The sequence below is a fragment of the Cervus elaphus genome, chromosome 8 (assembly GCF_910594005.1).
Source record: "Cervus elaphus chromosome 8, mCerEla1.1, whole genome shotgun sequence".
Lineage (NCBI taxonomy): Eukaryota > Metazoa > Chordata > Mammalia > Artiodactyla > Cervidae > Cervus > Cervus elaphus.
In genome coordinates this window covers 40,697,757-40,724,921 of record NC_057822.1, presented here as the reverse complement: position 1 = coordinate 40,724,921, position 27,165 = coordinate 40,697,757, and the positions used below count along the sequence as shown (strand labels likewise).

The 27,165-nt window shown below is 39.2% G+C and overlaps 1 protein-coding gene across 3 annotated transcripts in view; it reads left to right on the top strand.

The window, feature by feature from the left end:
* PARD3B (par-3 family cell polarity regulator beta) overlaps positions 1–27,165 on the top strand; it is a 1,123,128-nt gene that overhangs the window by 677,915 nt on the left and 418,048 nt on the right. For all 3 annotated transcript variants that reach the window (XM_043910301.1, XM_043910302.1, XM_043910303.1), the window contains 3 exons: positions 12,233–12,403; positions 17,191–17,323; positions 24,240–24,339. In XM_043910301.1, coding sequence (XP_043766236.1) covers positions 12,233–12,403; positions 17,191–17,323; positions 24,240–24,339 — 404 coding nt within the window. The remainder of the gene's footprint in view (positions 1–12,232; positions 12,404–17,190; positions 17,324–24,239; positions 24,340–27,165) is intronic.

Genomic DNA, 27,165 nt, shown 5'->3' with positions numbered 1-27,165 from the left:
ACTCTTTCCACCAGAGCACACTCTTTTTCTCCTGGCCCTTCCTACCACTAATTGGTTCTCAAGGTGTTTTCCCCTTTAGGGAAGGTAGATTTTTCAAAATGAAACTACTTTGAAAAGTATGACCACATTCTTCCTGTGGCTTCTCTATGCTGGATTCTCCTGGGGAATTCCATTGGTGTAAACAAAGATAGGCTAGTTCTCAGTTCAGTTCAGTCGCTCAGTCGTGTCTGACTCTTTGTGACCCCATGAATCGCAGCACGCCAGGCCTTCTAGTTCTAACCAGATGTAAAACCCCTGGATAACTGACTATAATTAAGGGCCTTCTTTTTTTTTTCCTTAACGTTTTATTTTGTTTTATCCTAGGTGGTGCTAGTTGTAAACAACCCACCTGCTAATGCAGGAGCATAAGAGATGCAGGTTCAATCCCTGACTGGGGAAGATCCCCTGGAGAAGGGCATGGCAACCCACTCCAGTATTCTTGCCTAGAGAATCCCAAGGACAGAGGAGCCTGGTGGGCTACAGTCCATGGGGTTGCAGAGTCGAACACGACTGAAGTGACTTAGTACGCAGCACAATAGCCGGTTAACAGTGTTGTGACAGTTTCAGGTGACCTGCAAAGGGGCTCAGCCATACATATACAAGAGCCTCTTTCTTTTTACCCCCTTACCTCCCTGACTGTTGCTTTCTATCATTCCATCTCTCATTTATGTCGTTTCTAAGAGAGATGTAGTCTGTGGAGTCACTTGTAGACCCCTCGGAAGCATCCTTTTGAGCTTTACTTTTCAGTGTATAACCAGAGTGACCATTGACCGTAACAGCCAAATACAGCTTGGAGTGTTGCTACTGAACTGCTCAAACAGTGAAAGTGTGAAAGTGAAAATGTTAGGCACTCACTTGTGTCTGACTCTTTTGTGACCCCATGGACTATAGCCCACCAAGTTCCTCTATCCATGGAATTTTCAAGGCAAGAATACTGAAGTGGGTAGCCATTTCCTTCTCCAAGGGATCTTCCCGAACCCAGGGATGAAAGCCAGGTCACCTGCATTGCAGGCAGATTTTTTACCATCGGAGCCACCAGTAATATGCCTTAAATGTTCAAAATTCAATTTTGGTTTCTGTCATTCTTCCTGGGCGTTTGGCCCTGAAATGTAGTATAATTGCTTCCAGAGCCAAATTTATACTAGATACAACTTTGCATGTTGTATGTTTTATATAAACATTCATTTATACATACATACATACATACATACATATATAGTATACATACATCTCATGAACTGAGAACTATAAGTGGAATGTAATTAGGATCTCATGAGGATGCTTTTCTAAAATTTCATTCTTGTGACTGGAATTTGAATATGGTGTTGTTATCACTGGTAAATGAAACAAAATATTATCTTTGTACAGTTAGAAAAATTAATAACTTGAGAAAAAGACTCTCCCAAAATCTACATAAAAATGAGCTTTTCCTTTTTCCAAAGAAACACACATAAATTTGGATAATCAGTTTGAAGACCTCACATACATTCATCCTCATTTGCTAAACATTTTGAATTCAGAGATGAGTTTTCTTTTCTTTTGCTTTTGATATACTCTGTTAACTGAATTTTTTTAGAGAAAATGCATTTTTAAGTCTATTAAGTTAGGCTATACTAAATCTGCTTAGTTTTCTTCTTTTTCTATCTTAAAAATGAATTACTTTTAGAAAATATATAACTAGAATGGTGATATTTTTAAAAATTCATGTAGCATATTAAAATCCTTTATTAGGAAGAATAAAAATTCCATACAGTCTGTTCTATCAATACTAATTATGAAAGATTTCTTTTTATTTGAATATACTCACTTTGGAAGTGTAATGTGTTCTATTGAAACTTTGAAACAATAATGCAAAAATTAAAATTTAAATATTAAAATTAAAATAAAGGCAGCTTTTGCTAAGGGAAAAATGTCATATATCAGGTAGATTATTTAAGGGCTCTTAAAGAGAACAAATTTAAGAATACCTGTTATTCTCTAGAAAATTAATTAGCCAGGTTTGTGCTTAATAAATACTACTTGATGATGATGAAATTAAATGAAAGAAAAATGCCTGACATAGCTAATTGCAAATGCATGCACTCAGAATATGAAATAGACATAATTTAAGTAATTTGATTATTGTGTGGTTAGGAAATCTGGAATACAACCTCTGCAGAGGTTGCTGATGCAGAATTGCAAGATCTATACCATTTCATAATAGGTTAAAAAACTTAACTAATACAAGCAATCCCTCTATTTTAAAATGACTTAATTATGAATTTGGGGAGATAATATGCACAGTTCTAGAATTTATGGGGATACAGCATTTGATCCTGAATATCCATGTCTCTTTGTAATGGGGAATTTTGGTTGAATAGCATCTAACCTACTTAAAAGGAGTCCGGTAGGAGTTCCTAGCAGGAGTAATTTCCACCTCCATTTCTGCTTCTATCTATAAATCATGTGGTGGATCTATAATTAATGAATTCAAAGGAAGATAAAAGGGACAGCATTTTAAGGAACACGAATGTTAAATGATTTCTTCAGCTATCCATTTTTCTTAAAATTGATAGTGTTTTCTACTGGAAGAGAACTGTTAAGATCATTACCTATAGTCATGTCTTCCAGGCTTTTACCTCTTACCAAAAACACCATACAATCTGGGTATAAACAGCTTCATTGCAAATCCTCAACTGTTAGAAGCCAAACTCTAATATTTCATACTCACTGCAAAAATGTGATATTCTATGAACAACTAAAAGTAGGAACTCTGCCTGGAAAAGTTCACCATCACTATAAGAACTCTGCTTTAAAAAATAAAACAAGTAATTTAAACAAGAAAAAAGAATTATCAACTATGTTATGTCATATATTTTAAATAAATTTCCTTTTTTAGGGAAAAAAACCCAAAATGTTAATGTGTGTTAATTAATATACTCAGCCTTATCATTTATGGGTTTTCTGCAGCAGTTAACTAATTTTATAGAGATATAGCATTACTTTAAAATTTTCATAATATCAGTATCAATCATTGTTTTTCTTGCTAAGTTTTCTCATTTTCAGATATTTATTTTATTTATGGAAATGCAAATACATTTGTATCATGCTGGATAAACTTTTAGAACTCTAGGTCTTTTTGATCTGTACTTTGAACTCCATTATTTTCTTCAGAGGCTTAAAAATATATGTTTGTAGACCTAATCAAAAATGAAATTATTATCTACAAAAGTTGGCATAACATGATCATGTTACTTTGACTCTAAAAATAGTATATTTTACCTGAAAACCTATATTCACCTATATTGTGGGTATTTATAAGAGGTACTGAGTTCATAATGTGGTCAGTTTTGGTCTAAGCATTTCGTTCTGGGTCCATTTTTTTAAGAAGCCAGATTTTTAGTAATCTTAGCACAAGCAAGAATAGAGCTTTCTTCTTCTTCTTCTTCTTCTTCTTCTTCTTCAAGTGAATAAATAAGGTCCTTTCGTTAAGTTGAAAAGGCCTCTGAGATTCTAATCTAGTTAAGCATTCATGCAGAATCTTCTTGATTCATACAACACATGCACCTTAATAAGCTTCTATTATCCAATTTTCTAGGCCAAACTAAACTGAAAACAGAAAATCAGGAAGGAGATGGGAAGGGATAGAGAAGAAGCTGAAAGGACAAGAAACAGAAAAAATGTAAAACAAGCACAGAGGGCTGTTGCTGCAAAGTAGACCAAGGAATACTAGTGATGACTCTTCAGTCAGGGCTTCTGAAGCTTCTTGCTAAGGAAACTGTAAAATCCACTCATGCTACAGGGAAGGCTGTAAATTGCAGTGTTTATTTATATCCCATATGTTTCCAGTAGGTCTTTAAAAGGAAAGAATTATAATACATTATATCAAAATGGTTTAGATTAGATATATTCTGAGGCTCTAAAAATACTCTTCAGTTATCTTTAATTAAAAAAAGAAAAGTCTCACATGCCACAGATGCTGAATAAATGGTACATTGCTGGAACTTCACTCATTTGCTACATAAAATGGAGTGAGGCTCTTAAGATAATAACTGAATTAGATAAACTTAAAATTTTGCAATAGCTAAATAAGAGGATACTGAGCCAGTACACAGACAGTAATCAAGCTTCACTTTTAGAATTATAAAATTTCTCTGAGCATGTGCCAGTATATCCAAACCAGCCTGAGCTCAGGATTGCTCATAATTACAGTTTGTATTATTGAATTTGTCCATTGGAGATGAAACCAGGTCAAAGCACCTGAATGAAAGATGTTTCTAGTGATTCCACTTAGCAAGGATTTCTATAACATCTACAGCTACTGTAAGTTATACAATATGTGATAGGATGGATATAGAAAACAAAAAGACTCATTCCATAGTACAGGAAGCTGGTATCATAATAAATGCATAAGCAACTCAAATACGGTAAGGACTATGATAGACCTTCTGTCAAAGAATGTTCAAACTACCGCACAATTACACTCATTTCACATGCTAGCAAAGTAATGCTCAAAATCTTCCAAGGCAGGCTTCAATAGTTCTTGAACAAAGAACTTCCAGATGTACAAGCTGCATTTAGCAAAGGCGGAAAAGCCAGAGATCAAATTGCCAATATCCATTAGATCATAGAAAAAGCAAGAGGAGTCCAGAACAACATCTACTTCTGCTTCATTGCCTACGCCAAAGCTTTTGACTGTGTGGATCACCACAAACTGTGTAAAATGCTTCAAGAGATGGGAATACCAGATCACCTTACCTGCCTCCTGAGAAACCTGTATGCATGTCAAGAAGCAACAGTTAGAACCGGGCATGGAACAACAGACTGGTTCAAAATCAGGAAAGTAGTAGTTCAAGGCTGTATATTGTCAAACTGCTTATTTAACTTATATGCAGAGTACATCATATGAAATGCAAGGCTGGATGAATCACAAGCTGGAATCAAGATTTCTGGGAGAAATATCAATAACTTCAGATATGCAGATGACACCACCCTATGGCAGAAAGCTTAGAGGAACTAAAGAGCCTCTTGATGAAGGTGAAAGAGGAGAGTGAAAAAGATGGCTTAAAACTCAACATTCAAAATATGAAGATCATGGCATCTGGTCCCATTACTTCATGGCAAATAGATGGGGGAACAATGGAAACAGTAAGAGACTTTATTTTGGGGGGCTCCAAAATCATTGCAGATGGTGACTGCAGCCATGAAATTAACATACACTGGCTCCTTGCAAGAAAAGCTATGACAAACCTAGACAGCATACTAAAAAGCAGAGACATTACTTAACCGACAAAGGTCCATATAGTCAAAACTATGGTTTGTCCTGTAGTCATGTATGGATGTGAGAGTTGGACCAAAAAGAAGGCTGAGTACTGAAGAATTGATGCATTCAAACATGGAGAAGACTCTTAAGAGTTCCTTGGACTGTTAGGAGATCAAACCAGTCAGTCCTAAAAGAAATCAACCCTGAATATTCATTGGAAGGACTGATGCTGAAGCTGAAGCTTCAATACTTTGGCCACCTGATGCAACTCAGAGCCAACTCATTGGAAAAGACCCTGATGCTGGGAAAGATTGAAGTCAGGAGGAAAAGGGGGTGACAGAGGATGAGATGGTTTGATGGCATCACCAATTCAATGGACATGAATTTGAGCAACTTTGGGAAATGGTGAAGGACAGGGAAAACTGGCATGCTGCAGTCCATGGAATCACAAAGAGTTGGACACAACTGAGGAACTGAACAACAAAGACAAATTGTAGACAAATATAAAAGTAATCATAGGTGTTGAGATGGAGCAATTCTGCCTGAAGGGAAGAAAATGGAAGGCAGTTGCTGAGCCTTATTTTGAAGGATTGATATTGAACCTGTGAGCAGGAATGCAAAGGGCTTTTTGGAGCAAAGGAAAAGTATGGACCACATCACCACAGTGTGTATACCAGGGTGCAATGTATTGCGTCTGGAAAATAGAGCTCTTGTTTTTGAAGAATGGTGCCATTTGTATTGGTTGAAATTGTGTTAGGACAGGTGAAGTAAAACATTGACTAATGTACATAGGTGCCCTTCAAGACAAGAATTCACATGCTTCTGGTCTTACCAACTTTATTCCTTTTCTTTACTTTAAAAACTATACTTTAAAATCTTGATTTATTCTTTTTCCTTTCATTGTTATTGTTTGAAAATGAAATGAAATTATTTCAGTCTGGAATACAAGACTCTTTCTAGGCTGGATTTTTTTCCCCAAAATACAGTAAGCAGATGTTATCAGGGAGTGATTTTAGGATCTTGGGAAATATTTGTTCAGGACAGTCCTTTTCCTTGGGCAGGTGCCATCTTGCCTGGAGTCCCACTCTAGTTCAAGGAAATGCTGCTGTGTAGCCTGAAGTCAGGGTTTGGGATTTGGGCCCTGAGCGTTGATGTCCCTCAAGGCTTCACCAAGGACCCCATTAGAATCAAGCAGAGGAAGGAGTCAATGTCTGGTCATGATTAATCCTCTCAATGCCCTGGCCTAATGTAGATTGGCCTTGGGCCCCAGCCAGCTGCCCCTGGGTTAGCCAGCCCACTCCTTCATGCTTGACTCATGTTTTTCAGAGGCTCGTTCTGTGCCATGGCTTTCTTCTCTTCCCTCTGTGTTCGTTAGAACTTTAGAGGTACAGGGACCTACAAAAAATTGGCGACCAGAGGTGAATTAAGGCTTGCACTGTCATTGCTAATCCTAGCAGAGGCATAGCAGGGACTAAACTGCAAGGCCACTGGACCACCAGAAATCATGGATGTGCTTCAGAGGGCACATGCAACATCCTAAAAAGTACATGAGTGCTCTCTATTACAAAGAATTGTCTGATCCAAATGTACAGCTGTGGAGGAACCATCATGTAAATATTTATTTTTAAGAGTTGACAATCCATTGCTTTTATGAGATTCTCAAAGGAGTCTAAGAAGAACCCAAAAGGTCAAGAATCACTAGCAAAGTGGTTGCAAATATGGACTTCAGAGTAACCCAGACCTAGTTCAAATTTGCTTTTGGACATGTGACTTGTAACAATGCACTTAACTGGCCTGATCCTTGGTTTCTTCTTTTCTAAAAGGGGACCTATAGTCCCCAGTGTACAGGGTAGTTATAAGTATTAAATTGTCTAGTGCATATAGACAAAGGGTTTAACAAAAGAACTGCACAAAGGAGGAACTCATTAAATAATTATATTCATTAATCACTGTAGTGAAAGTGAAGTTGCTCAGTTGTGTCCGACTCTTTGCAACTCATAGACTGTAGCCTGCACCAGGCTTCTCCGTCCATGGGATTTTCCATGCAAGCGTACTGGAGTGGGTTGCCATTTCCTCCTCCAGGGGATTTTCCCGACCCAGGGATTAGAACCTGGGTTTCCCACATTGCAGGCAGATGCTTTACCCTCTGAGCCACCAGGGAAGCTATCAGGCTTTCTGAATAACTGTAGTACCTTTAATCATCTCTAGGAGCAACATAGCACAATGGAAACGTATCTGACTCAGGTAGGCCTGGCAGTGACAGTATTCTTTAACAGCCACTTAACTTCCCTGAGCCTCCATTATTATATCTCTAAGTGGAGTGTGGTGCTTATATCACAGGTTCGTTTGAGAAATGAGAACATATGCAAAATATTTGCACAAGGACTGCCCTGTATTAGGTGTTCAATAAAGAGAGATATGGACTTCCTAGGTGGCGCTAGTGGTAAAGACCCTGTGTCCTAATACAGGAGACATAAGAGGCACAGGTTCAAAACCGTGTCAGGGAGATCCCCTGGAGTAGGAAATGGCAAATCCACTCTAGTACTCTTGCCTGGAGCATCCCATGGACAGAGGAGCCTGTAGGCTACAGTTGATAGGGTTGCTATGAGTCGGACATGACTGAAGCGATTTAGCACAATGTAGCACAGAAAAGGGATATAACACTCAAACATCTTGTCTCCCAGTCCAGTCTCCCTCCCCCTGCAATAGAACCCAGTTAGGGCTGATGAGACTTGAAATCACCCCAGGACATTGAGAAGACCTAAATCTTATACCAGGTTTCATTTGTCCTAATGTGCCCAGAGGAAGTTTTTGTCTCTTTTTATTCTGTTCTCTTTCCTCTTTTTCTTATTTTTCTTCCTCTTTGGGAACTTCCTTTACTTCCTCCTAGCTTAAGGATAGATAAGAGTTGATTACAGGGGTTGCAAAAAGTAAGGGATGTAGTTGTGGTCTTTTGGTTAGGGGTCTGATGGTCATAAAGTAGAGAGAAAAGTGTCTTTGTTCAGGCTGCTAAAAGAAAATTCCATAAATTGGGTAGCTTTTAAATGGCAGCAGTTTATCCCTCACAGTTTCTGAAGTTCAAGATCAAGGTGCTACAGAATCCATCTGGTGAGAGGTGCTTAATAGTCAGCTGTCTTTTTCTTGCTGTAACCCTATATGGCAGAGAGGACAAGACATCTGTCTCAGGACTCTTTTATAAGGGCGTTAATTACCTTCCAAATGCCCCCTAATATCTTCATGTTGGGGGTTAGGATTTCAACATATGAATTTGAGGAAAACACATTCAGTCCATAGCAGAAAGGGCATTAGTTTTTCCTTCAACAAATGAAAGAATGATCCAGATTAGTATAAAATAAATATCCTAGAATTACTGGGTAACATACCTGGATAGTTGAAATCACTCATGTAAAATCACTTGAGGAGAGTCACTATTCTCATGCTGAAGTAATACTTAAACATAATACTGAAAGAAAAAAATAAAACCATAAAAAACTACCTTTTTTGGTAAAAAACCATTGCAAAGTGGAATTGTCATTGTTGTTGTTTAGTCTCTAAGTGGTGCCTAACTCTTTCATGACCCCATAGACTTTTGCTTCCCAGGCTTCTCTGTCCATGGGATTTCCCAGGCAAGAATACTGGAGTGGATTGTCAGTTCCTTCTCCAGGAGATTTTCCCAACTCAGGAACTGAACCCACGTCTTCTGCATTGGCAGGCAGATTCTTTACCACCAAGCCACCAGGGAAGTCCCACAAAGCAGAACAGACATACACAATTGTGATCTTTGCTGAGTTTGAGTAATGAGCTCTTAACTAAATTGACTTCATTTTAAATGAAGGCTAGAAATGGATACACACACACACATGTGTGAGTGTGTGTGTATGTGTGTATAGCTAAATAGGTAAACAGTCCCCCACCCCTCCTGTCTCCACATCTTCTATAGTCTGACTCTGGCTTTCATATAAGGTTCTCTTCCAGGAGACATCTGGTGTCATATTGTTCTCTCTGGATTTGAAAGTCTTTTTTCTTGAAGCATGATCCCTTGAGGGACTAGTCATTGTCATCTATTAGAACACAGAATGGGTAGTGAATAGGGAGTGCTGAGAAGTCAGGACTTGGACTATTTAATCCAGCTCTGACCTTAACTAGCTGAGCAAGTTCGAATCTGTGTGGAAGTACCTTCTCTTTAGAAGAGGAATTCAGTAAATGGTTTCTTATTCTCTGTGTGCATCACATTATTTATCGATAAACGGAAGCAGCTGGACAAGATAATCTCTAAGGACCCTTCCTGTTCTTAATTCTAAGATTATCTTCTCAATGTTAGGACAATGTGGTGCTTACTGGCACCACCATTAATGAAATTACCCATCATTTATCTTATAAAGGGAAAGCAAAAACCAATAGCAACAAGCCAGCTAAGCCTTAAAAGGAGAGTATGTGGATTTTTATCGTACCCGAAGCTCTGCAGTGATGCTTGGGATGAATGTGAAAGTCTTAAAAAAAAAAAAAAAAAAAGAGGTGCCATGGGGTGACCTGACCTGCCTTATTGTTTGGGCTTGGATACAGCAAACACATTCTTTAGTGTAGTTATGTATGCTTGAGACTCAGAATGTAGCTGAAAATAAAAGTCTGTACTTAATACTTGTTGGTAAGAGATTATCCTACAAAAAAAAACATGTTTTTCCATCTCCTTATCTCTTATTTACCTCTTCACTCAGACCTTGCCTCCTACTCCACAGAGAAGGTTCACAGGAGGTTACCAGGTGGCGCTCACTCAGATTTCATTCCCTCAATTCTACAAGTACCCATTAAGTTTCAATCTTTATCTTTCTTCTTCCTGTCATAGAGGATGAGGTGTCCTGCCAAGACTAAGCATCTACAGGTCCAGCACTTGACCTCATTTCCTGTTCACAGGGATAGGATCCTGATGCAACTTTTGTGCTTCCTCCCCATCTTTAAAAACCACACATCTGTTTCCAGTCCGCCCCAAAACATTTTTGGTGACCCTCCCAACTGCCTGTGAAAGGTCCAGCCCAGGAGTCCTGCTTCCATTAAATGCCACAATAGAAGAGCGTAATTCCTAGAGGAAAGGTCTCACTTCACTTGTACACAGCCATTAAAGTGGCTTCCGCTTGACCCCATTTCATGTAGCCTTAATCTTATCCTTTGCTTGCCTCTCTCACCATTAGATAACAGAAATGAAGCGATTTCCTTTGTGTTTGGCCTTTCCTGTAAATCTCATTTCCAGATTTGCTCCAAATTATGGGAAAGATTAAGTGGAGTGGGAAAACGGGAGGAAGGCAGAAGACATCAGGCTCTGTTGAGGCAGGGCAGTCAAGTTTCACAGCTCGATTTTACCCCTTTCGGAATCGAGAGGGCGTGGCCTGCACCGACCACGGGCTGACACCCTCTGCAGCAGGAGGCGTGGGCAGCGCGTCCCCCCGAGGGCATCCGGGCCCCAGAACAGCTCTCCTCACTCTCCCCCTTTCCCCAGCTGTCAGCAGAGGAACTTCCTCTGACCATCTGCTGCTGCATTAGTCAAAGTTCATCAGCTTGTCCACAGGATTTCTCTCCCAAATCTGTATGGCTGCCTATTGTTCATTATATGTCTGGTTTTCTCATTTCTTAGGAAAGTTCTTTTTTCATTTTACATTTCATTCTGTTCCTTTGAACATGGATCCCAGATACTTCTAACTGCAAAAACTTGAATACTCCCCTCCACCTGTTTTAGTGTGGACAACTATAGTCTAGAGATGAATAGCCAAGGAAGCCCTAGTACAGAAACTGAGAAGAACCAAGGTTCATGAAAACGGAACTTAGGTCAGTTTATCTCTGACTCTCTTTTGTGGCTGGGACACCTGACATCATTTTCCTGCCTCAGTTTCCTTATTTGTAAAATGTGAGTAAAAGCATTAATCTGTCTAGCTTCTTGAGTTCTATAAGAACTATAGATAATTCATGGAAGAACTACCATGCTCACCTACTGTTATTTCTGCTAAATGTATTAGCAGCAGCAGCCTCAGCATCATGACATTCCTAAAATTGCATCTGTGCCTCACAGCAAGAACATTCTACCCTAGAAACAGGTATAACCCATGTCCTTAATCAGACTGTCAGTATTTAAGCATATTTTCTCCCAGACTGTCTGTTGGGGGAGAGGGGTGTACTGTGATCCCCAGAAGTTCTTTTGTAGGTAGAGATGGTGTCCCAGTTTGTTCAGCTACCTCCATCGACTCCAGGGATATTTCTAGCTGAAGATGACTACTGCCTAGAGGTGATTTAGACTAAAATCTGGGCCACTCCACATGCCAAAGTTCCCAGTTCTCTGTGGTATGTGGTGCTTCTTCCTGAAGGTACTGGGTGAAAGTGCTTATCAGTCAGAGACTCCTCAACAAAAGGCTTGACAGTCCCCTTTGTCAAGACTTGCCTCCAGAAGACATGTAGCAGATTGGACCTGCATTACACACCTCTGCATTCTTTTGCAGACTAGCAACTTTTTGTTGTGTTAGAGAAAATAACATGAGAGTTTTTTTTCACAGCACTATTCAATAGAGATAGCTATGAGATCCATTACTGTTGTCCAGCACGCAACATTTAAGCGTGGTGTCTCTCTGTGCCTGAAAATGCAAGCAATATGGTGGCTTCCAGAGCAAATGGCAGAATCAGGTTAGCCTAGCACACTTGCCAAAGGTTTAGGTAAGAGATATTATACAAATGTCTAAGTTATTCTAGCTCTGGACTCTAAGATTTCTAAAAGTCACTTTCACACAATTCATTATTACTAATATTTGTGAATATTTGATAAAATCCAGAACCTTTTTCTGCTGTGGAAAATAAATCATCCCTAATAGCTGAATTTTTTTCTTTATTTTAAACTTGAACTTTTGCCTGACAGTCACATGTCATCACCATGCTTTTCTCTGCTTAATACTGTTTTTCTTACCTCCACCCTAGGATGGCCGTCTGCGGATGAATGACCAGCTGATTGCGGTTAATGGGGAATCTCTTCTGGGAAAGTCCAACCACGAAGCTATGGAAACACTTAGACGATCCATGTCCATGGAAGGAAACATCCGAGGGATGATCCAGTTGGTGATTCTGAGGAGGCCAGAGAGACCAATGGAGGTGATGCAATTGTTATTTCCCTGTAAAAACTGCCCAAATGGCCACCAGAAAATTCACACTTCCATCACTAGGGTGGTAGCTAGGCTCATACTGGTTTCTGAAATTAGAAAAATATGCGCCTAGAGGTGCTCTGATGGGATTATGTGGCAAATAGGTGGTTATATATTTTAGGTATAACTAGAAGGTATAAAAATGTGCATATAAATTAAGTCATTTACCCAGTGTAACAGGTCCATAATTTCTAGTTTTTCCCCAGAACTTCCTAGAGCTCTGGACTTTATGAATTATACTTTATTCATATTAGGAACATGAACACATATAACATGCTTACATGCTTTCTGGATGATATGCTAGCATTGTCCATTCCTTATTAAGTTCCTAATAAGATGTCTATAATGCTTACTCTGAAGATTATTATAATGCAATTAGCTCTCTATATTCTTCCTTACAATTTGTGCTTGGGTAATACAAATCCGGGGCTTCCCTTGTGGCCCAGTGGTAAGAATCTGCCTGCCAATGCAGGAGCCATGGGTTCAGTCCCTGGGTTGGGAAGATCCCATGGAGAAGAACATGGCAACCCACTCCAGTATTCTTGCCAGGAAAATTCCATGGACAGGGAAGCCTGGTGGACTACAGTCCATGGGGGTCTCAAAATAGTCAGGTACAGCTTAGCAACTAAACAACAACAAATACAGATCTGCAACTTAACTAATTCAAAATTTGATCTATTAAACAAACATCTTGCTTCATATTATTAAATACACTTTAATTAAATATTTTTGAAATCTATTATTATTATTTCTTTATGGAGTTTTTTAATGTAAAATATTTTTATGTATACATGAAGTATAAACAAAATATTATTGAATGCTGATATTGCTAAGTATTTCACTTACATATAATTATATTTACATAATGATTATATTTTACAATGATCTATCAATTATATTTATCATAAAATATTCCTAAAACATTATTTTTGCTAATGTATAGGCAATAGTTATTAAATTCTCTTACAGATTATTTTAAGAAAAGATAAGAAACAAGCTGATAATAGTTGAGAGTTGAGAAAAACATCAGAAAATCACATATATATTCTATAAGGACAAATAATGTTTGTGTGATATAATAATACAAGAAGTTAAAATAGAATCCTATTAAAACACTGTTAGTTTTAATAATAAATTCAACTTAAAAATTGTAAAAGATTTTCAGGTTAAGAATAGAAGGTAGTTGGGACTCATAATGGTTAAAAGTTTGGGCTCTAGAGTTTTAAATTGAGTTAAAAACCCCATGTTGGTCACTTCCTAGCTATGTAAAGACATACATAGTTGAATGCTCAGTAGATAGCAATACAGTTGTCTGCCTTATCCTTTCGTATATCTTCATTTACCAGCACCTAGTGGAAAGTTGGGCTTCCCTGGTGCCCCAGATGGTAAAAAATCTGCCTGCAATGCAGGAAACCCAAGTTCAATCCCTGGGTCAGGAAGATCCCCTTGAGAAGGAAATGGCAACCCACTCCAGTTTTCTTCCCCGGAGAATTCCATGGACCGAGGAGCCTGCCAGGCTGCAGTCCATGGAGTCACAAAGAGTCGGACGCGAATGAACGACTAACACTTTCACTTTCAGTAGACAGTTATTATACATTGTGTAATAAATGAATAAAAGTTTCTTATAAGGCCTACTTCATCTGAGAGGATAAGCTGAAGTAAACTTACTGTATCTTTATGTTAGTCACTCAGTCTTGTCCAGCTCTTTGTGACCCCATGGACTGTAACCCCTTCAGGCTCCTCTGTCCATGGGATTTTCCAGGCCAGAATACTGGAGTGGGTTGTCATTTCCTTCTCGAGGCTGTATCTTACTATGTTACATTATCAGCTATTGGAAAGGAGGAACTGTACCTTTTTACTCTTCTATACATAACCTTGTAAATGTTAAATAAATGTAAATTGGCAATTACTGAAGACTATATATAATGAGCCAACTCATTTTCAACATTTGTGTCTGCTTAAGTGACATAGAGGTTTCCATGAATATTTAATGGATTTTACTTATGTACACAGTCATAAAACCCTTATCTCTTGCTTCCTACTATGAGAGGATCAGCTCCTTTTTAGTTGAATTTCATTCTTACTCTGGAGCCCTAGACCTCCACGGAACCCAGTTGTTGGAGGCAGGTACGAAGTATAGTCTGTGGGCCCCTGAGTCACCCATTCCATGCATCTGTGTTTTAAATCTCTCTTAAGATGTCTTGGAGCAAAGATTTCTCAACTAATAGAAAAGTCAGAAATGCACTGCTCACTGCTCAAGATTTCCATATCTGTGCAGAAGTAAAAGATAGCAAATGAAAAAAAGAAAAGGAGAAATGAACACTGCTAAAAGAGTTCCCTCCCCACTTTTCATCTTCCCTAGTTTCCTGTCTTTCTCTCCAGTATATGAATGCCTAGTGGATAAATGCTCATTGTTTTGACTTGTCAAGTTAAGACACTTTATTATTTGCGTTCTCCTTTACCACAGGTATTTTCATTTTAATTCTCATGCTCTGGGCTGGGCTGACAATTATTCCATCAGAAGCAAGTACTAAGCCTTCAGTTTGTTGCCCAACTTCAGGAGTGTCCTGTTGATATGGTTCACTAGGAAATCGATTAGGAAAAAGAAAAGGGACAAAAAGCAATTTTTATGAGGACATTTAAACAAGATTCATTTTTGGTTTCCCTAATATTTATATGCTTTCCATGGGGGATGAGCAGGCACTTGGCTCTCTCAGCTAGTGAGAATCTCTGCAGTATCCATGAAGATTAAAGAGTATTATTTTTTTTTCATATAACGACAGCCGCCTAATGTACAGCTAATCTTTATTAAATTAAAAAAAAAAAAAAAAAAGCTGTAGCTATTTGATCTCCCAAATCTGTTTTACTGTGTCAAAGCATATGTTGTCTGCTCATGTGTTTGGAAGATTGTCCTCTGGAGCAGCAACCACCCTCAGGTATGATAAAAAAGAATCACTAACCTAGAAAAAGGCCCCTGCACTGCTCATATATTCAATTAGTTAGGTTTGGAAAGAACACCAAAATGGTTACTTGAACATGATATTGATATTTAAAAAAAAAAAAGAAGATGCTACTTAAGAAAAGTCAAAATATATAGTCTTTGGGGTATTTTCCCACATTACCCAGATGTACAAGATACATAAACAGTTTTGATGAGAACCTCGTGAAGAATACATAATGAGCCCTTGATTGAATCAAAATCATTTTAAACAGAAACATGTTTTTCAAAGGATGAGCTTGAGGTTCAATTGTAATTCTATTTGAGCCTAGAGACTTGGTATTAAAAAATGGGTTATGACCTGTTTTTTCTTTTTCCTTCCCCCAAACATTTCCCTCCCCTGAGTTGTAAGCTCAACTTGGTAGAAGCAGAATATGTTTAAAACTCCATTATATTTTTTATTGGCTGGGACACTAATGGAATGCTCCTCGACAGCTCTATTTTACAGGCTGAATACTTTAGTTAGACTGGTTACTGATCAGTTGTTGGGATATTGATTGTGTCATTTATCAAAGAGCCAGGAAAGCAGCAAAAACTGTTGTTGTTGTTCTTGTTGTTAAAGCCCTTGACGATATAAGGTAGGTCCTACCTCACCTACCTGCCAGGGCTCTAGCTTAAATTTAGGAGTAGTTTGCACCAGGTTTGGTTGACTAGTGGTACAGGGGCAAAGGGCACCCCTGGGGTGTGGGAAAAGTGTTCTGAACCTTGACAAAAAAGCAACAGCTGAAAATATCTTGGTTATGAAGAATGTATGCATTGAATGCTGTGAATATTTTGTTTAACCAGCAGGATACCGAGTTATTGTAACTAAAAGAGAGGAGTGTAAATCAAATGCATTGTTTGGGTCAAATGCTCTTTTTCAGAAGGAAAGAGCTTTGGAGATCAATTTTATATTTCTGTCTGGGGCATGTTCCTCTCACCAATGGTCAAGGGAATGGTCCTGAGATGGCTTTCTGCTTGCTTTTTTGAATCTATTAGGACGACATGTTATCTGAACCTGAGTAAAACCCGGTTCTCTGTGCCTTGTCCCTCTTGAATAGCAGTTAGAACTCCCTGCAGTCAGCCCCTGCTAATGCTTCAGGGGCGCCTGGGGCACATGCCATATGGGGGCGGTATTATGAAGATCGCAGTTTTAAGGAAACTGAATTTGTTTACAGACTGTCAAAATAGAAGGGGGAAATATGGTAAAAGAGAAAACTCTCAGGAGAACCACTGTCTGGCATTGTCGAAGTTTGTTATAGTTCCTGGCCCAAAAGCCTAGTGTCTGCAGTGGGTCTCTCCCGTGGCTGTTCAGTGGTAAGCCTGTCTGGGTTCTGACTTGTCCTAAAGCATATGCACTTAGTCGCCAAGCAGGGGAGAGAGAGAGAGAGGGGAACCATCTGGTTGGCAGAGAAACACCCTTGGCATGAACTGTATTCTTATGTTGACATTACCACAAGCTGCACTCCCAGATGGAAGAAAATGTGAAAGAAGACAGTTGTAAGTGGCGGGAAAGAATCATAAAGTTAATCCTCTTCTGTACTGGCTATCAGCACTCCTAAGCCTTAACACCACAATGTCAGTAGTTTTTATTTCCTATTCAAAGATGTTTTAACTGATAGGAACATTGTGATTTTCCACTGTCCAGGATTTCCATGCCAGAGAATCTTGAAAAATTATTTGAGAGTTGATCATTCTTTCCATCGACAAAGTTGGGACAAGTTACAAAAGTGAATGTAGTTCTTGTTGTCATTCCTTAGGAGCCTGCAGAGTGCGGGGCGTTTTCTAAGCCCTGCTTTGAGAACTGTCAAAATGCTGTAACCACCTCCAGAAGAAATGATAATGGTACATTGCATCCATTTGCCACGTACAGTCCACAAGACAAACAGAAAGGTAAGGTTCTCTACTGAAAATTATCTACTGCAAGTGGTGTGAGAAAACACGAGAGTGTTTATTTAAATTAAAAAAAAAACAAAAGAAACAAAGGGGAATTAATTAGAGTAAGTGCAGACTTCGCTGCTCGGAGTCGTGAACACAGAGATGGGTGGGGGAGCTGACTCACAAGTTGTGAAGCAGATTCCTGGCATTGCCTCCAGTTTAAGTGACAGTTTCTGTGCTTGCTGCCCCAAACATGGAGGGTTATGTATAAAACACACCAGGCCTGCAGAAACAAAATGACAAACCATTATTTTTGTTTAAGAATCTTTTAATATTGGAAGTTACCAAGTGTAAATGGCAACTCAACTCACAATATATATGGACTGGTATTAAACCATGGAGTGATCATAGCACCATTTGCAGATTTACGCTTATTTTTGAGTGGTAAATGCCATGAACCATGACCATGATTATCTTGTACACATCACATTTCTAGTGGAGTTTTACATGTAAAAGCCTTAGATTTTCCTCTTTGTGTTTTCAAAAATCATGCTTTAGGCCACCAAGAAATTTATTTCCCTGCTTCTCCTTTCTGTTTAGTAACTTTAATTTTTTTGTACTACAAAAGCAATAGATATTCATGACAGGAAGTTAAGAGAAGGGCTATAAAGAGAAGATTTCATGTTTCTCATGTGTATGTGTGCTAAGTTGCTTCAACTGTGTCTGACTCTTTGTGACTCTATGAACTGTTGCCTGCCAGCCTCCTCTGTCCATGGGACTCTTCAGGCGAGAATACCAGGGTTGGTTGCCATGCCCTCCTCCAGGGGATCTTCCCAACCCAGGGACTGGACGCACATCTCTTATGAGAAACTGACTTGACTTTCTGTCCAATCAAGAAACACTCAGTATGTCTTTTCCCATCTTAATACAGTTAAATATTTTCTTGACAAAGCAGGATCTCTTTCTAAGTCGTTCCGTCACAAAGGCAGGAAGAATCTGGGTAAGGAACAACAGGTTCCCCTCACACCAGAAGTGCCTTCTCTTGACCGTGTCCGAATAATGATCAAGAACATTTCCAGCCTTTATATACCTTGACTGTCATCTAATTCTCAAGCATCAAGTGGTCCAGTGACAATCCAAATTCAGGATTTTATTCCTTATTGCACCAGTGATGTTCAAAGGGACATTGGACACATTACCTCCTATCTTGTTTCATTTTCAGTGCTTATAAAATATCAATGCTGAAGTGATAATTACGTGGTATATTTTTAGAAGACATTGGGATACTCAAGGAAATGGGATAATATCTCTAGGAAGGCTGGCAAAGGCAAACATAATGAAACCATAAAACTAGTTAAAGTGTAAGGATACACCCAGAAAAAATATATATTTTAAATAATAAAATCCATTCAAAACACATGCTGAAAATAAGATGCAGTAGAATGTTCTGAGTTTGTATTTCCCTGAACAATGAGAATCCTTTAGGCACAGAGCCACTGGGAGGTTCTGTCTGTTCTCTTCCTCCTGAGACATGGATCCGTGATCCACCAGGCACCTGCTACACTTCCTCCTCCTACCTCAGCTTTCCAAGGTAACATCAAAAATCCAGTTCTTTTAAAATTCCATTAGACATTATTTCTTTAAAAAGCACAGAAAATCCATTATTATTTCCTTGTGGTTCTGTGATACAATACTCAGTTATAAGGATTTGACCTATCAAAGCATAGACTTGTTAAATTGTAACTGTAATAGGCCAGTAGATGGAATGCTCTTACTTTTTCTATAAGCTTATTGACTGAAAGAGGATGCTATAGAAGAATATTGTGCTCGTCACTTCTCTGTAGTATTAATAACATTTTCAGTTTTGAGAACCATTGAGAGTCCTGAGTTTCAGATGCACATGAGGTGGTCATAGGCCACTGAGACTCATGAAATCTGAGTGATGTTGACTTCCCACCACCCATCTTTCTAAGGAGCTCCTTTAAAAAAACAAGATTGACTTGGCAAAATGTAATGTCTAGTGAGGAGAGGAACTGTTACAGCCAAAACATTAACTTTTTTTTCTTCCCTCCTCCTTTCCTTTGTATATTTAAAAGTCCAATGTTGATATGCTGTGTTCCATCTATTTTTGTAATAATAGTACGTACCACCCACTGTTCTACTGTTATTTTTTATATATATACATAATCCTGTCAAGCTGTTAGAGAGAAAAGGCATTCTTAGAACTAACATTTGTAGAAATTATGACACCAGAAATTCACATTTGTGTTGGAGAATTGCTCGCAATGCCTGCAATGGAATGAGCGTGGGGTTCCAGGATGGTAATAAGGATGGAGGTTGTCTCCCAGGGGTTCACTATAAAATCCTATTAAGCATTTGAATGGCAATGAAGTTCACAAACTCTACATTTTCTGAAGAATCTTTCTGGCAGATCTCACCCTGAGCCAAGTAATAGCCGAAGTGCAGTTTACCTCCGGTTTGTTCTTCCCTCTCCTTCCGTTGTTCTCATCTCCCTTTTGTGCACTACTCCTGCTTGCTCCCCACTTTTAGCTCATGAGAACTGCAGCCCTTGCCCCAGGCACTTATGGCCCCAAGTCTGCCCAGGATCACCCACTGAGGTCTTCTCAGGCCTTTCACCATACTCCAAACCAAGTGTTTTAACTCTGTATCCTGTCCCACTGAATCCATGTGCTTCGGGGTCCTTTGAAGAGACTCATAATAGTGTGATTATGTACAATATGTCCCCTCCTGGGAACCAACATGTATCCACCCCCCAAACAGCATGTAAGGCGCTGCCTCTGCAGTGATGATCAGAAATTGAATTATACTTTTCAACTTGACTGATGATTATGGGATAACTTCATTGTGCGCAATGTGTTAGGCTGCAACGATGAATACAATGTCGTTATTGTTCTCAAGAATAGTCTAAAGCAGAGGTCAGCGGACTTTGTCTGTAAAGGGCCAGATAATACATTTCAGGCTTTGTGGACCATAGGATCTCTGTTGTAGCTCCTCACCTCTGCCACGGTAGTGCGCGAGCAGCCCTAGACAGTACTTTCATGAATGTGTTCAATGGAAGTTTATGTACAAAATCAGCTGGTGGGCTGGTTTGGGGCCAGGGCCATAGCTTACTGAGTTCTAGTCTAATGGCATGAACTCTTTTGTCCTTCTTTTCTGATTTGGCCCTGGCAGAATGGATCCTGTAAAACAAGTCACAACAATAAACGATGGAGATTAAAATAAGGGTCATTTGGTCATAAATGAAGTAGTAACTAGATGTACAGTGTTTTACAGGCAATATGTAAAATATCCATCAAGACTTACCTTGTATATTCAGTGGGATCCAGAAATACTGTTTTTAGGAGACAAGAATTCTAGATTTTCATGATGATAAAGGACTTAACAATGGTGTTTGGACCAAGAGGAAAATAAAATTCTTTACAGCAAGTGGATCTGTTATTAAAAAGTACCAAGGATAATCACAACACTGTTGATCAGCTATACTCCCATATAAAGTAAAAAGTTAAAAAAAAAAACTACCAAGGATAAAGAGTCATCAAAGAAAACATATCTGCACCTATCATTATTTTAAAAACATGTAGATTATTCATGTGAATAAAATAAAAATTGAAGCTAATGATCATAATCAACTTGAAGTAGCCAGAGGAGATGCTAAAGAAGAAGAATGAGAGGCAAAAGAGGAGGATGTGGATGAATTTATCTGTGGTGCAGTAAGAGAAATAAATATAGACAAGTAGATGATGGATTGGTAGATAGCTCATTGCAAAAGCAGCACGTGGTAAATGTTATACAAGAATTAGTTTTTGTAATATTAACAGATAAACTGAAAGTGTCAGTGGATAGAGATAGTGAAGATGTATTTCTTGCTTATATCACAACCCAGTGAGAATTGAGGGACCTGGGCTGGCCCATTGGAAGCTGGCCATTGTCCAGTGCCTCATCCACATATGGTTGCAGAAGGTAGATGGGAAAGGGGGAGAAGTTGCGTGTACCCTTTCTTAAACATTAAAACTGGACACAACATTGACCATAGTAGCTTACTTTTATTGGCAAGAACTAGTCTAGTTACAAAAAGGGGTGGAAAATGGGGTTGATGGTCTAGATATGTGCCAGGAAGAAAGGAAGACCATAGATACTGGGAGCACTAGAATTCTCTGCCACTGTTGTAAAAATACCAACAGATCCCATAAAGTGAAGGTTTCATAGGAAAGGTGATATTTGAGGTGGACCCTGGGAGAAGGGTGGGACTTTTAATGGGTGAAATGGGTTTTGAAATTATATGAGCAAGTACACTGGGGTAGGAAGGCCTGACCTTGGGGTCTGGAATTGTAAATGGTCTCGAGTGGTTAATGTGTAATAGATAAAGTTGACTGCCAGGGACAGAGACTTTTATACTCTAGGTGATTGTGTGCAACTGAAAATTTTTGATCAGGCAGTTACATGATCACAGCTATGTTTGCCACTAGTGAAAAAATGAACTGAGAAGTTGAGGATAAATGATTAGAACTAATAGAAAAGACGTGGTCCCCATATGTCCTTTATTCCAACTTATGTTGTAGACTTTCTGCTCTGTGTGCGTGTGTGCTAAGTTGCTTCAGTCATTCCCAATTCTTTGTGACCCTCTGCGGGGTCTCTGCCAGACTTCTCTGTCCATGGGATTCTCCAGGCAAGAATACTGAAGTGGGTTGCCATGCCTTCCTCCAAGGGATCTTCCCGACCCAGGAGTCAAACCTGAGTCTCTTATATCTCCTGCATTGGCAGGTGTTTTGTTGTTTTGTTGTTTTGTTTTGTTTTACCACTAGTGCCATCTCTCAGCGAATCTTTGACTGCCTGACTGCTGCATATTACCAGGTCCCTGGAGGTGGAGGACAGTGCTGACTGCTTTGTTCTTTGTGCTTCTGTACTCTGATCATCTGACTTATCAGATTCCTGCTTCCAGTCTCATTTTCAGGGATATTTCAGCAGTGCTAGAACTGCCTACCTTTTATACTAGTCTGTGATGCGGAGCTTTGAACAAGTCCTTCCCTGGTGTATTCGTCAGGGTTCTCCAGAGAAATAGAACCAATGGAAGGTATATGTGAGCATATATATGTGTGTGTGTGTATTACATATACATACATAGGTAGAGATTTATTGTAAAAGATTGGGTAACATGATTATAGAGGAAGGCAAATTCCAAGACCTGCAGAGTGAGTGAGCAAGCTGAGACCTAGAAGAAAGAGCCAATGGTGTAGTCCCTGTCTGAAGGCCAGCAGGATCAAGAACCAGGAAGAGCCAGTGGTTCAGTTTGAATCCAAGGGCCGGAAAAAGCCAGTGTCTCAGTTTGAAGGCAGTCAGGCAGGAAGAATTCTCTCCTACTTAGAGGAGGGTCAGCCTTTTTGTTCAGGCCATCAACAGATTGGATGAGGCCCACCCACATAGGGGCAGGCTCAGTGGTTAAGAATCCACCTGCACTTCAGGAGCTGCAGGAGACTCAGATTCAACCCCTGGGTCGGGAAGATCCCCTGGAGGAGGACATGTCAACCCATTCCATATTCTTGCCAGGAGAATCCCATGGACAGAGAACCCTGGTGGGATACAGTCCCTATGTTCACAGAGTCAGACATGACTGAAGCGACTGAGCGTGCGTGCACACCCACATACGGGAGGGGTGCAATCTACTTTGTCTGCTGCTTTCAATGTTACTATCACCCCAAAACAACCTCACAAAATACCAAGTGTTTTGGCACCCTGAGTCCAGTCAAGTTGACACATAAAATTAACCATCAGACCTGGTGTGTGGGCAAGTCAAAGCAGATTGCTACCAGCAGCATTTCTCAAGGACAAAGAGATTATTTCCTTGTTCCATCAATAGATTAAACTTTCTACCCGTATCTCACTATAACAGATCCGTAGCAAGTTTATGGTGTACAGATTAATAATCTTTTTTTTTAATTATTGGCACTTTGTTTTTATAAATCACTGTTTGAATATGCACTGTCATATAATCCTTGTGCTCTTCCAATGAAAGTATTCATATCCCTCTATGTAGATTTAAAAACCAAAGTTTATAGAAGTTGAGTAGTTCTCCCAAGTTCATACAGCATAACAGGCCATGGTTGGAAACATGCAGTTTTGCTGCACAAACCATACTCTTAACCATTATGCATATAATTTTTTTCATACATTATTTAATAATTTCTTTTGTGATGAGGGTTAAATAATATTTAAGGCTAAGCTCAATGTGCAGAAAGATCTCAAAAATCCTTACTTGTTATTAGTTGTAACATTCAGTATACATGTCTATTTACTTTTCATATAAAATAGACTAAGAAAGTAAACAGTTTTGTGGATAGGAAAACCAGGATTCAGACCCCAGTCTTCTGCTTCCTAGGCCCCAAACTCAGGGTTTTCTAATACAATGCAGATGCAAGAAGAATTTCTTTTTTTAAACCTCTATGGTGTCTAAACGGTGAGTAGATATACTGTATCTCATGATTTTTTAAGTACTTTTTGTCACTGAGGCCAATGCTTAAATCACCATCTAATCCACAGCATTCATTACAGAGTCTTGTTTCCAAAAATGTTAAGTCATTTTAAAAAATGGCTTGTTAATCTTCTACAAATCACAAGTAATGAATATGTGTCAGCCTTTTTGAGATGGGAAAATGTAGTTAAGATGCACGGACTTCACTTGCCAGGGCTTCCCAGAGGGTCACCAGTGTAAAAACATATTAGCAGGCTAAGATTTCCTTATACAGGCTGTATTAGTGCACATATGAGTCCTTCGGTTCTGTATGAGGACTTATTTATTTCATGGTTGGTTTCTGTGATGGTGAAAATTATGTCTGAGAAATGGACTGAAACAAAACGAGGCACCAAACAGTTCTGCCTCCGGTTTCCTACAGCTTTATTTGTTCTTTGTTTATAGACCTATTGCTTCCCAATGACGGATGGGCTGAGAGCGAAGTACCACCTTCTCCCCAACCACATCCCGTTCTGGAATTGGGCCTTGAAGATTACAGCCACAGGTATCGATAAAATGATATATCGTAAATGTTCCCTGTTATGGTTTTTCTGGGAAAACCCAGCAACCTTATTTTAACTCTATTTCTTTCCAGAATGGAAATCTTATAGTATCTATAATTTCCTTCCAGTGAAAGCTTCTTATAGCTAATATTGACACCTCAGATGGTTCATTTTTGCTTCCTGAAATTTGAGACTCATCATATATTATTAAAATATATGGGAAAATTGTTGAGTCTTTTTTTACCAAGTTAAAAACTAGAGAGATGGAACTCAAAAAAAAGTTATATGGGAGGGTATAAAACAAAACTGAGAAGACATAAAGCTCCTTTTTTTTTTCATTCGTAATTGGCAAATCCTAAAGGTATCTTTAAAATATATATTCCAAGAAAGTTAATGGAATCTAAAAATTAAAGCAACAGCATATGTAGTCTAAACTATTGAAAACAATGCCCAATATTATATCCATTCTGTAATAGAAACAAAAAAATCAATAATGTTTAGACTCACACAAGCATGAGAAAGAGAGATTTACTAAGCATACACCCCATTTGACTAGTAGAATTCATAGATTTTGTTCTTCTGATGAGTTTTAAAAATCATTAACTTGTCCCTTTGCTATTTTCTATATTTATTATGGCTATTAAAAATTGGATATTTTATTCCATTGTTGCCCCATGATAATCCTGTGAGATTTTTTTTTTCATTTATCTTGCAGCAAGGCTGGTGTCATCACTATTTTTTTATTACAATCTGCTAAAAATAAAACCATACAAGAGTATAGCTACCTCTATTAGCCAAAAGCTTACTTATATTTAGCTATCTCCTATCCCTACATTTTTGAAGTCTAATGTCTTACTCAAACACAATTTCTTGAACTAGACTGATAATGATAGCAATGTTCTAGATCAATATCTCTGGGGTTTTCTTGAGCAAAAATCTGGACATATTTGATTTTACTTCTTTATTTCCATTACCTGCCTTTAGTCTGAAGCAAAAATAACAGTTTGGTAGCATTAAGAAGTCCCCTGTTGAAAATAATTTCACTCACCCTACCTTACTGTTTATCCAGGGTATATGCACAAAACTGCTAGAACAATGCAAAGATAAATCAGATATAAACCCGTGATGTTGTATTTATAATAAATATTTATTTGGTCTTAATCCCATTTCTGGCACTGACCCCTAAAATCCTTGAAATTTCCTAAGTATTGAGAGTGATAAAGGTGTCTCATGTAAATGAAGTGGCTTTTGGAAACATCTAAGGAAGGAGACTGGTTGCCAGTGGAGCCAGTCTTGTGCTTAGAGGGGTTGGAACTTCAGTCCCATCTAGAGAAATGGGCCTTGAATCAGTTGACTGTAGCCAATGATTTAATCAGTCTTGCTTTTGTAATGGGGGCTTCCCAGGTGGTGCTCGCTCGTGGTAAGGAACATGCCTCCCACTGCAGGGACCTAAGAGATGAGGGTTCGATCCCTGGATCAGGAAGATGCCCTGGAGAAGGAAATATTAACCCACTCCAGTATTCTTGCCTGGAGAATCCCATGGACAGAGGAGACTGGCAGGCTATGGTTCATAGGGTTGCAAAGAGTCAGACACAACTAAAGCGACTTTGCGTGCAGGCACGCCTGTTTTATGAAGCCTCCATAAAACCCCAGAATGACAGGGTTTGGAGACCTCCTGAGGTGGTGAATATGTGGAGATGTGAGGAGAGGGGTGCACTTCAAGCCCAGAAGCTTGGAGCCCCTTCCCACATGCTTTGCCTCACGCAGCTCTACATCAAGCAGTTCCTGAGTTTTATCCTTAAACTGTACACCAGTGAGCTAGGAAGTAACATGTTCCCCTGAGTTCTGTAAGCCACTCTCAAATACTGATCAAACCCAAGGATAGAAAGGAGAGAGGTAGGATGGGCAGTTTAGGTTAGGAAAACCAAATGAGGAGAGAGGGAAAATGCAGTGTGTTCAGTGTGGCGAAAACATATAGTATCTGGGAAAGAAGTTATGGCAAGGGCATGGCCAGCCGTTCTCTGAGAGCACCATGCTTCTGCAGAGACCAGTGGAGAAGCGTTGAAGGGTTTGAAGGCGGCAGATGACAATGTCACAATACGTGAGCACAGCTGTGGAGGATAAATGGATAAGGGAAGCCGTAGACAGGGATACTAGTCTGAAACCACCAGCAAGAGAAGAGGGGGGCTTGAAAAAAAGAAGGAGCAGCATAGCTGGAGAAGAAGGGACAAAGTCAAAGAGATTTTTGAAAAGGAATGAACAAATCTAAAGCTTTGAATCTCTCAATCTCTCTTTCTCTCTCCCCACCCTCCTGGGATTCTGTGACCTGTACCATCCTACAAGCTGCTGTGTTGCCTAGGTGACCAGCAGCCATGGGGGTTTGGATGTGTGAAACTTAAGAGTGGAGGAAGCCTTGGAAGGGAGCCAGGAGGGTTCAGCAGACGAGGCTGTCCTATCTTTAAAAAAAAGAAAAAAGGTAACAGCCCTCTGAAAGGGAAAAGTAGAGCTTTAAGGGATGGAACCAGTCTTATGAAACAGAAAACTACTAATTTGCAAGGAGTGAAAAACAAATTTCATCAGGCTAAATTTATGCCTGTACGCAGAACCAAAATGAAATCAGGAATTTAAGTAATTTATTTGTAGTGGTATGGGCTTCCCAGGTGGCACTAGTGGTAAAGAACTCACCTGCCAATGCAGGAGATGTAAGAGATGTGGGTTCAATCCCTGGGTTGGGAAGATTCCCTGGAGGAGGGCGTCGCAACCCACGTCAATAATTATTTGACAAAAATTTAGAATGTGTCTAAATTAAAAACATACGTGTGTGTGTG